Raw genomic sequence first — 12,271 nt, 5'->3', positions numbered from 1 at the left:
ATCTTGGGGCCAGTTTCTAATAGCTGCCTTTTCTCTTGTTGGTCACACCTTGTTTCTTCAACTAGTCATTTTTGTTTACCAGGCATTGTGAATGAAAGGTAGATACTATGGATTCTATTGTGCCTCTAAAGAGTATTTTTGTTCTAGAAGGAATTAAATTTGTTGAAATCAAACTCCAATCTCTGCCTTCCTGATGGGGAGGAATTACCTTCTTCCAGCCACTGTTCTTCACAGGCCCCCTGGAGTCTCCCTCACACAAGCAAATCAGGGCTCAGCCAAATGTATTTAGGAATGGTTTCCACAAAGATTTTGAGGCTCCTGCCCATGCAGCTCCTTCTCCCCCAACCCCATCCTGAAATCTGCCCTCTGACTCAAGATTTTACATTTCTCCCAATCATTTCCTTACTTTTTTCCAGCTGTAAATATAATCAGCATACATTATCCTTGTCCAAGTCATTACTTACAATGATAGTTAACAAAGATGGAGGTGCCTCTGGGTAGCATCAGCAATGTCTAGAGCCAATAAGACTGAAGTTTTTTGCACATACTAGAGGATGCTGTTAGGCAAAAAGCCACAGAAAAGCAAATTTTGTCCACTGGAGTTCCCATCTTTCAAGGGCTGACTACCCTTCATTTCTGCCTGCGTGGTCATTCTCTAGTGTCTCCAAATAATAGGTTTTCTCCCATAGTTAGCCTGTTTTTTTTTTTATAATAGCTATCTACAGGATGGATAGTGTAATATAAATAATTTTATTAATATTGGAAATGCCAAATATCGTATTTTAAAATGTGAGAGTCTTGTATTAAGTATAAATTATTCTATCTATCTACGCTTTGACAAATATCTTTCTCCTAATTCTAATGCATAAAAACCCATGCATAGCTGGGCGTGGTGGCACACGCTGGTAATCCCAGCATTTGGGAGGCTCGCAGTTTGCGGACAGCCTCAGCTACTTAGTGAGGCGCTTTGCAACTCAGTGAGACCCTGTTTCAAAATAAAGAATTAAAAAAAATAGGACTGGGGGTTTATCTTGGAGGTAGAATGCCCCTGGGTTCCATCTCCAGTACCGCAAAACAAAAGAAAACAAAACAAAAAACCTATGCACATAGTTTCTATGAACTACTATTTCCATGCCTGGAGAAATTTCTCTGAATAATAAAAACAATATGGACTTGGAATCAGATGAATGATTTACTGATTGTATTAACTTGGAAAGATTATTTACCCACTTATGCATTTCCGCTTGTATTAAAATTTATAGGTTTGTTAGAAACATGAAATGATTAATTTGTCTTACATGTGTGAGATCCTCAGTTTCGTTCCCATGATCACAATATAAGAATAACTAAATGTTTACATTTCTATGCATATAGCAAGTGTAAAAAACAAAACCAAAGCTGTTGGTTCCTTTTTCTTAAACCTCTCCTTCCATTTCAGCAGAAGCAACAGTAGAAGGATTTCTTAACACATGACCACCTTTTTCTAGTTACTTTATTCCATTAGCAACATTTAACTGAGTTTATAAAGATAAAAGAACACAGGAAAGAGAACACATCTCACTCCATGGACAAGCATCAGGTGCAAGCAGGGACTGTCCAGGGAGAAGTGTCTCCTCCACAGTGTCCTTGGGTAGGCGAGTGTCGAGGCGGGAGGAGGCACAGCAAAGCAAAGGCATCTTTATCACAGAATTCCTCCATGTGTATGTGAGACAGTCTTTCTACTGATGTGATAATAAAATTAACCACAGTAATCCAACAAGCAAAACTGCTGAAAGAAGAGCCTAATTTTTAAAAGTGACAATAAAAGGTCAGTCAAAAAATAGATTTTGAGCCGGGCGTGGTGGCGCACGCTTGTAATCCCCATCCCCATGCTTGGGAGGCTGAGCCAGGAGGATCACGCAGGTTCGAAGCCAGCCTCAGCTACTTAGTGAGGCTCTTAGCAACTTAGTGAGACCCTGTTTCCAAATAAAGTATAAAATAGGTCTGGGAGTATAGCCCGAGGTAGAAAAGTCCCTGGTTCCACCCCCCAGTACCACAAAAAAATTTTTTTGAAGCTTAAAACATATATTAAACTAAATTTTTTAAATGTGCTGTTTCTTTTATTTATAAAAGTAAAATTTTCTTTTTGTAAAGAAATTATAAAAAGACTGGAAATGTATGGAATATAGTTTATAGGTGTTATAAATTAACACAAGATTATGAAAAACTTACCATGCATTTAATATACGGTTTTACATGATTTTTAATATTTTACTGCATTTATGGGTAGAAATATGCCATAATTTTTTTACTCTTATGAATTGCTGGAAATTTTATTGTTTCTAGTACTCATAACTATAAATTATTCATAAATAATTTTACATACCTCCAATAATTTCTTGGCTTTTGTCAGTTATAATCAGCACACATTGTCCTTATCTTAGTCATTACTTAAAATGTTAATTAATAAAGATGGAAGCTTATGAAACAAAGAGAGCACTTCTGGGTAGTATCAGTTCATGACAACTGTCATTTATTTATTATTTATATCTATCTATCTATCATCTATCTATGTATCTATTTATTTTACAGTACTGAGGATTGAACCCAAAGGCATTCTAACTCCAAGCTACACCCCAGCCCTATTAATTATTCTTTTTATCTTGAGACAGGGTCTCACTAAGTTGCAGAGGCCCTCACTAAGTGGCTGAGGCTGGCTGCGAACCCAGATCCTCCCATCTCAGCCTTACAAGTACTGGGATTACAAGTGTGTGCCACCACACCCGGCTTGACAACTGTCCTTTATTTATTTATTTATTTAATTTATTTTTTGTAATCATACATCCTTTTGGAATGCAAGACTTGAGAGGATATACAAGCACATATCATCCAATAAGCCCTCATCCAATCCCCATCCCATTCCCTCCCCCTCCCTTGATCCCATGCTTAATTGGTAATTATCTTTGATATATTTGTTTACGTACCTCATGAATTTTAAAAAGATTCCATCCTCCCCCATCCCCTCCCCTCTGATTGGTCACCTTAACTGCTTCTCAATAGGGCCCTTTCTACTACTCGACCTCCTCCTGTTACCCCTTTCCTCCTACTTCTTGCTAATTCGGGGAAGCATCTGGATTTTTTTTTCTGTGCTATTTCCCTGTGCATGCCGCATTGCAAGTTCCTATCCCACTCTTGACTGCCCCAGTAGTGGCCTGGCCACCCGGAGGACTCTGATTCCGACCTCACTGGCTCCAGCACAGGCCTTGCCTCATGGGAAGCCCCAATCCCAGCCTCGCTGGCCCCCGCACTGAACTAACCCCTTGGCTGGCTCCACTCCCGGCCTCGGAGGCCCCAGCACCGGCCTAGCCTCACGACAGGCTCCAATCCCGGCCTTGCTGACCCTGGCACCAGCCTAACCCCTCGGCAGGCTTCTATCTGGTCTCACAAGTCCCAGCTCCATCCTTGCCTCACGGCAGTTTCCCATCCCAATCTCGCCAGCCCCGGCACCGGTCTTACCCTTCGGCAGGGTCCAATCCCGGCCTTGGAGGTCCCAGCACCGGTCTTGCCTCATGGCAGGCTCCGATCCCGACCTCACTGGCCCTGGCACTGGCCTAACCCCCTAACTGTCCTTTAAATAGAAGTATACTACTACCTAATTTTATCATTTCTCAACCATTCTTTCTCCATCTTGTCCCAAGTATGTAAGAAACTTTATTACGAATTTTGCAAATATCCAGCTATGCCATTTTTGCAGAATTTTAGCTGTGCTTCTTGTACTCTACTAAAAAAGCATAATCAGGCATCAAATGTTATAAGTGTATTCAGATGGTTTTCTTCTCTAAGTTTATTACAGAACGACAAAGCAAACAAAGTTGCTGCAAGAAAATCGAAGTAGAGGCTCAGCTCCAACAGACAGAACAGAGCCGAGGAGCTGGCTGCACCGAGACAGGATAGAAGCAAACCTGTTAATTATATAACTCTGCTCATTACATAATCCTACAGTGCTACCTCATGATGTACATTCTCATTTTAAGCCACCAAGAAGAAGATGAAGAAAGGACAGATGCAAACGTGACATATTTGAATCATTACGTGACACATCTTTTGAATATAGTATCATAAAATACTGCACATATCCATAGGTTCTGTATCCATGGATTCAACCAATGTAGAATAAAACAAACAAACAAACAAACCACCACCAACAACAACAAAAACAAACCAAAAGACCCTGCAGCACCAAAATACGTACTAGTTTTTTTGTCATTCTTCCCCACACAGCACAATATAACAATGATATAGCATATACATAATATGAGGTCGTATAAGCCATCTAGAGATGAATTTTTGTGTGTGGTACAGGGAATGGAACCCAGGGGCATTCTACCTCTCAGTTACATGTCCAGACCTTTTTTTTATTCTTTATTTTGAAACAGGGTCTTACTGACTTGCAAACGGCCTCACTCAGTAGCTGAGGCTGTCCGTGAAGCCGGATCCTCCTGTCTCAGCCTCCCAAATTTTGGGATTACGAGTGTGCACTACCGCACGTGGCTAGAGATAATTTAAGTATGCAAGAGATGTATACAGAATATATGCAAATATTATGCCATTTTATATGAGGGATTTGAGCACCCCTGGAGTTTGTTATCCACAGAAGTGGGGGAGGTCCCAAAACACATTCCCCACACATATTGAGGGATGCTGTACTTTGGTGATATTGAATGAAAGGTTAAAAAGTTAGTATAGCAGTTAAACATAATCATCTTTCTACATTTACAAGCAGTGATGAAGAACAGAGCAATTTCCTTGGGTTCCTTAGGTCTATACTCAGGTAAGTCAGAGATCAGCAGGGTTTTTCTGCAAAGAGTTAAAACAGTGAATAATCGTGTAGTATATGTTACAACTACTCATCTTTTCTATTGTAGTGTGACTGCACCACAGAAAACATGTAAATAAATGGATGTGGCTGTGTGCCAATCAAAGTTTATTTACAAAAACAGGTGGTAGGCTAGAAGCTTTCTAGGAGCTGTAGTTTTAAGGACCAGTACTGTAAACCATGAGAGGTAAATATTAGTGCAAAAAGACACTCAATAATCTCTTGAATCCATTTCCAAATGCCTAATGCCAAACAAGAAATGTCATATATAGGTTGGTGCAATCTTATGATAGCTATGATACTGAACACGTCACAATTTCATATTTAGTTAACTCAGTACATAGTTGGACCAATTTTTCTACAGGTCATCAGAGCCTGAGGATCATTACCTGTGCATAATCACCAAAAGGAGGAGAGTAAGCAATGCATTTCTCCAACACGTGCTGTGACTCGTTTCCCTGAGAGATGGCATCCAGAATGTTGCTTGCAATTCCAGTCTTATGAAGAGCGGTTTGACTTGCAGCAGCTAAAGACAAAATCAATACACTTTAGGTGGCTTTATTATAACTTAGAAACAGAATTGCTAAGCCCATTCACTAAGTATAATCTCAAAGAGAACTCAATTCTAGTTTTTTCAATATAGATTCATATTTATTTATCTAGGATAAGTTATATATATATATATATATATGATATTGTTTCATTCATTTGGAACAACTGAAAATGAAAGTGTTCCCTATGGGTAAAGTGACTATGATGGGAATATTTTAAATATATATATATTTAAATATATATATTCTCTAAAACAAGGTATGCAAAATGTAATTAAACATTTTTGTTACTATAATAGGTGTCATCAATTTTTAGGCCACATTTTCTCTGGTTTTTAAAAATTAAAGATTAACGCCAGGAGTGGTGACGCATGCTTGTAATCCCCATGCTTGGGAGGCAGAGACAGGAGGATCGCGCAGGTTCGAAGCCAGCCTTGCCGGCTTAAGAGACCCTGTTTCCAAATAAAATAGAAAATAGGTCTGGGAGTATAGCCTGGAGGTAGAAGGATTCCATCCCCAGTACCAAAAAAAAAAAAAAAATTACAGATTAACATTTGGCTTCAAGAGGACATTTTATGAAATACCAAAGACATATATTAAAAATGAAATTAGTGGATGTGGTGGCACATGCTAGTATTTGGGAGGCTGATATAGAAGGATACATAGATTTGAGATCAACCTCAGCAACTTAGTAAGACTCTTAGCAAGTTAGTGAAACCCTGTTTCAAAATTAAAAAAAAGAGGTGAGGGTGTAGCACAAACAGAAAGAAAAATATCACCGTAAATCCCATTAATCTGTACAATAAAAAATAAAAATAAAAACACTGTATAAAGTCACAGAAATTGTTTTCTAGCAACATTCCTATGCCATCAGTTCAATTTAGTAACTGTTTAGAATTTTTGCAAAGAGAAAAATAGATGTGTTTTATTTGAAGTCATTCCTGAATTAAATATGAAAAAGCAAGAAAGTAGAATTCCATTTCTGCTGACCAGTCATATATTTTGGGGGTATCCAAATACTCTAGATATTAGATTACTAAGAGGTTTATATCTGCAGTTTAGAAAAATGATTCTGTATGTATTAAAGAATTATAGTACTGCCAACTAATTCCTTGCCCTCATTACTTTCCAATCATGATTCATGAATAATGCAGTTGAATGATTACATGCTTAATAAAAATACTTCTAAATATGTTTTCCTTAAATGAAATAGTATGCATTTAATTATCTTAATTTCTTTTTAATATTAAGAAAGAAGACCATGACTTATGGCTTAATTTGGTCAATGGGCACTATTTGTTTTTCATTAAGTTAAAAATTAAGGTAAAACCAATTATGGAACATATCCAATAAAACTCCAAAATACTGATACTGAACAACACTTACATGATAAACACACACTGGGCAGTACACTTGCCAAATTCAAATATGGATTTTTGCTCAGCCGAATTTCTTTTGGTGGTTCTCCCAAGAGTGAAGTCTGATTCTTCGAGGCAGCCTATTTATCAATAGGAAAAGATGAGACACTTAAGAAGAGGTATAAGGGGGCCCCGGGCGGAGCCGTGAGGAGCACGCCGAACCCCCAGAGAAACCGGGCCCGGGTCACAAGGCCCTGGGACCTGGGCGGGGGTCAGGCGGGGCACCCCGGACACCCTGAGAAACCGGGATCCGGGTTGCAGGACCCTGGGCCCCAGGCAGGGGTCAGGATGGGCACCCCGGACACCCTGAGAAACTGGGGCCAGGGTGGCAGGACTCTGGGCCCCGGGCGGAGTCGTGCGGAGCACGCCGGACCCCCAGAGAAACCAGGGCCCGGGTCGCAGGACCCTGGGCTGTGGATGGGGTCGCACGAGGCAAACCGGACCCCCGGAAGAACTGGGACCCAGGCCACAGGATCCTGGGTCCCAGGCGGGGGTCACGCAGGGCACGCAGGACCCCAGGAAGAACCAGGGACTGGGCCGCAGTGCTACTAAGTGCCTGATCCCACAACCTTTTCAAACCACACATACTGTCTTATTTAAAAAAAAAAAAAAAAGAAAAAGAAAAAGAAAAAGAAAAAAAAAGAAAAATAGCGGAGAGGGGTCAAGAACACCACGGCGGATGCCAGGATACTGGAGATGCAGACAAAACTTATCCAAATGAAGTGGAACTTATGGAAAAATTCCCCGCGAAGGAGGACTGCTTCTCTACATTCTTAAGAACCCTGGACATCACCTGTAAGGAGAGAATTTAGCAGAGACCTAGGAGGAAGGCGGTGTTGGAAGCAGTCGCCGCGATAGTGGTGGAGAGTTGTATTCATGAGAGGCAGAAATCTGATCCTACCAACCTTATTTTTTGGAGAAATTACACCAAACGTCTAATGCTACCGTCGCGCATGCTTAGAAACACTGGACAACATGCAGTGTGGAAAAAGAGGTTCAGATTGGAGCCTGCCATGAGGCAAGGCCGGTGCTGGGGACTCTGAGGCCGGGATCGGAGCCTACCGAGGGGTTAGGCTGGTACCGGGGCCAGCAAGGCCGGGATCGGAGCCTACCGTGAGGCAAGGTTGGTGCTGGGGCCTCCGAGGCTGGGATCGGAACCTGCCGAGGGGTTAGGCCGGTGCCAAGGCCAGCGGCCGGCATTGGAGCTTGCTGTGAGGCAAGGCCACTACAGAGGCCTCTGAGGCTGGGATCAGAGCCTGCCCAGGGGTTAGGCCAGTGCCAGGGCCAGCGAGGCTGGGATCGGAGCCTGCTGTGAGGCAAGGCCAATGCTGGGGCCTCCGAGGCCAGGATTAGAGCCTGCCGAGGGGTAAGGCCAGTTCGGGGCCAGCGAGGCCAGGATCGGAGCCTGCCGTGAGGCAAGGCCAGTGCTGGGGCCTCTGAGGCTGGGATTAGAGCCTGCCGAAAGGTTAGGCCGGTACCGGGGTCAGCAAGGTCGGGATGGGAGCCTGCTGAAGGGTTAGGCTGGTACCGGGGTCAGCAAGGTCGGGATGGGAGCCTGCCGTGAGTCAAGGCAGGTGTTGGGGCCTCTGAGGCCAGGGTTGGAGCCTGCTGAGGGGCTAGGCCAGTGCTGGGGCCAGCGGCCTGCATCAGAGCCTGCCGTGAGGCAAGGCTGCTACAGAGGCTTCCAAGGCCAGGATCGGAGCCTGTCGAGGGGTTAGGCCAGTACTGGGGTCAGCAAGGTTGTAATTGGAGACTGCCATGAGGCAAGGCCAGTGCTGGGGCCTCCGAGGCTGGGATCGGAGCCTGCTGAGGGGTTAGGCTGGTGCTGGGGCCAGCAGCCGGCATCGGAGCCTGCCTTGAGGCAAGGCTGCTACTGAGGCCTCCGAGGCCAGGATTGGAGCCTGCTGAGGGGTTAGGCTGGTGCCGGGGCCAGCGAGTCCGGGAGCGGAGCCTGCTGTGAGGCAAGGCCGGTGCTGGGGCCTCCGAGGTCTGGATTGGAGTCTGCTGAGGGGTAAGGCCAGTGCCGGGACCAGTGAGGCTGGGAATGGAGCCTGCCGTGAGGCAAGGCCGCTATTAAGGCCTCCAAGGCCGGGATCAGAGCCTACCATGAGGCAAGTCTGGTGCTGGGGCCTCTGAGGCCGGGAGCGGAGCCTGCCGAAGGGTTAGGCCGGTACCAGGGTCAGCGAGGCCGGGATCAGAGCCTGCCGTGAGGCAAGGCCGGTGCTGGGGCCTCTGAGGCCGGGATCAGAGCCTGCCGAGGGGTAGGCCGGTGCCAGGGCCAGCGGCCAGCATTGGAGCCTGCCTTGAGGCAAGGCCGCTACTGAGGCCTCCAAGGCCGGGATCAGAGCCTGCCGAGGGGTTAGGCCAGTGCCGGGGCCAGCAAGGCTAGGATCAGAGCCTGCTGTGAGGCAAGGCCAGTGCTAGGGCCTCCAAGGCCTGGATTGGAGCCTGCCAAGGGGTAAGGCCGGTGCTGGGGCCAGTGAGGCTGGGATTGGATCCTGCCATGAGGCACGGCTGCTACTAAGGCCTCCGAGGCTGGGATTGGAGCCTGCCGAAGGGTTAGGCTGGTGCCGGGGCCAGCGAGGCTGGGATCGGAGCCTTCCACGAGGCAAGGCTCCGATAAAATAAAATAAATTAAAATAAATTAAAATTTTAAAAAATAAATAAAGTAAAAAACAGAAGAGGTATAAGAACATAAAAATGCAGAATAACAGAGAAATGCTTATTTCTCAATATATCTCATATGATTAAAAATGTGGGAACTAGTCTTTGATGACAGAAATTTATCAAATTTCATATATTTTAATTAAAATTATTAACATTTCATCTGCTATTATTTTTTCAGAACTAAAAGCATCTCGTATAATCTTCTCACCTGAAACTGAAAGAACGTATTCTTTCATATATATATATATATTTTTTTTTTAAATTGGTGCATTGTAATCATGCATCACATTGGAATACAAAACTTGAGAGGATATACAAGCACACATCATCCAATTAGCCCTCATCCAATCCCCATCCCATTCCCTCCCCATCCCTCGATTCCATGCTTGATTGGTGATTATCTTTGATACATTTGTTTATGTACCTCCTGAGTTTTAAAGAGGTTCCATCCTCTCCCATCCCATCCCTCTGATTGGTCACCTTAATTGCTGTTCTATAGGGCCCTTTCTACAACTTGACCTCCTCCTGTTACCCCTTTCCTTCTAGTTTTTGCTAATTAGGGGAAGCATCTGGTTTTTATTTTCTGTGATATTTCTCTGTGAATGCCGCATTGCAAATTCTGATCCCACTCTTGATGGCCCCAGTCAAGACACTGGGACTCTGATCCTGACCTCGCTGGCTAGAGCACCGGCCTTGCCTCATGGGAGGCCCCAATCCTGGCCTCACTGGCCCCTGCACTGGCCTAACTCCTTGGCTGGTTCCAATCCCGGCCTCAGAGGCCCCAGCACCGGCCTTACCTCAAGGCAGGCTCTGGTCCCAGCCTCACTGACGCCGGCACTGCCCTAACCCTTTGGCAGGCTCCTATCCTGGCCTCGGAGGCTCCAGCACTGGCCTTGCCTCAAGGCAGGCTCCGATCCTGGCCTCACTGGCCCCAGAACTGGCCTTACCCCTCGGCAGGCTCCAATCCGGGCCTCGGAGGCCCCAGCACCGGCCTTGCCTCACAGCAGGCTCTGATCCCAGCCTTGCTGGCCCTGGGACCAACCTAACCCCTCGGCAGGCTCTGATCCCGGCCTCAGAGGCCCCAGCACCAGCCTTGCCTCATAGAAGGCTCTGATCCCAGCCTCGCTGGCCCCGGCACCAGCCTAACCCCTCAGCAGGCTCTGATCCCGGCCTCGGAGGCCCCAGCACCAGCCTTGCCTCACGCAGGCTCTGATCCCAGCCTCGCTGGCCCCAGCACCACTGGCCTAACCCCTCGGCAGGCTCAGATCCTGGCCTTAGAGGCCCCAGCACTGGCCTTGCTTCATGGCAGGTTCTGATCCCAGCCTTGCTGGCCCCAGCACTGGCCTCAACCTTCAGCAGGCTCCGATCCCCACCTCAGAGGCCCCAGCACTGGCCCTGTCTCACGGCAGGCTCCAATCCCGGCTTTGCTGTCCCCATCACCGGCCTCACCCCTCGGAAGGCTCTAATCTGAGCACCCTCTTCGCCCAACTATTTGTCCCACTTTCTCGAGAGTGCGTGGTGGTAGCATTCTGCCTCTGGGGTCATTACTTCAAAGGTTCCAGGTGTAATGCATCAGATCTCTGTCTCCCCTGAGTAGGGGCCACTGCCACTGCCACTGCCTCCACCATTTCAGATCTTTCCCAAGCTCTTTTTCCACACTGCATGTTGTCCAGTGTTCCTAAGCATGCGCGACGGTAGAATTCGACCTTTGGGGTAATTTCTCCAGAACTATTCCTCCAGGTTGGTAGGAATAGGTTTCTGCTTCTCCCAAATACAAGCCTCCACTGCTTTCGTGGCGACCGCTGCATACACCGCCTTCCTCCTAGGTCTCTGCTAAACTCTCTCCTTACAGGTGATGTCCAGGATTCTTAAGGATGTAGAGAAGCAGTCCTCCTTCGCAGGAATTTCCCAAAAGTTCCAGTTCAGTTGGATAAGTTTTGTCTGTATCTCCAGTATCCTGGAAGCCGCTGCGGCCATCTTGACCTCTCTCTGATATTTTTCTTTTCTCTCTCTCTCTCTTTTTTTTTTTTTAATAAGAGAAGACACTATGTATGGTATGAGGAGGTTGTGGGATCAAGCACTCGGTAGCAATGAATTTTTTTCTTTCCTCCCTTCCAAGAGCGGAGTCCAACAGCCTCACCACACAGAGCAGAATCTGCTGTTCTAAGCGCACCACAGCCTGGCACAGCATAGAAGTGCTGGGTTCCTCCGTACCCGCGGCTGGGCCTCCTGTTTGGTACCGGGCCTCCCGAAACTTGGGCTCAGCCTCCTGCCCGGCACCATGCCTTCCTGGGGGTAGACCGGGCCACCCGCCCTCCACCCAGGGCACTGGACCTTCCAGCCCGGGCCTCTGGACCCTCCAGGGGGCCACCAGGTCCCATGCTCCCCCTGCCCAAGATCCAGGGCCTTGCAGCCCAGGCCCCGGTCCTTCCGGGTGGCTGGCATGTCCTGCGTGCCCCCCAGCCCGGGGCCCAGGGCCTTGGGGACCGGCCCCAGTCCTTCTGGGGGATCAGCGTGCCCCACGCACCCCCTGCCCATGGCCCAGGGCTTTGCAGCCCGGGCCTCCGGTCCTTCCGGGGGGCCAGCGTGCCCCGTGTGACCCCCGCCTGGGGCCCAGGGCTTTGCGGCCCAGACCCAGGTTCTTCCGGGGGGCCGGCATGCCCCGCACAATCCCCACCCGGGGTCCCAAAAGAATGTATTCTAAGGCTATAGTAAAAGTTTTTTTTTTTAATAAGAGAGCAAAATGGGCCGGGTGTGGTGGCGCACGCTTGTAATCCCCG

General features: G+C 46.9%; 1 protein-coding gene across 1 annotated transcript in view; it reads right to left on the bottom strand.

The window, feature by feature from the left end:
* RAVER2 (ribonucleoprotein, PTB binding 2) overlaps positions 1-12,271 on the bottom strand; it is a gene marked incomplete at both ends in the record, with an annotated part of 98,916 nt that overhangs the window by 10,520 nt on the left and 76,125 nt on the right. Inside the window, 2 exon segments of the mRNA XM_080691435.1 lie at positions 5,245-5,381; positions 6,793-6,904. Coding sequence (XP_080547561.1) covers positions 5,245-5,381; positions 6,793-6,904 — 249 coding nt within the window.

The sequence above is a fragment of the Muscardinus avellanarius genome (genome assembly GCF_963383645.1).
Source record: "Muscardinus avellanarius genome assembly, chromosome: 3".
NCBI lineage: Eukaryota > Metazoa > Chordata > Mammalia > Rodentia > Gliridae > Muscardinus > Muscardinus avellanarius.
This window is presented reverse-complemented; position numbering and strand designations above follow the sequence as displayed.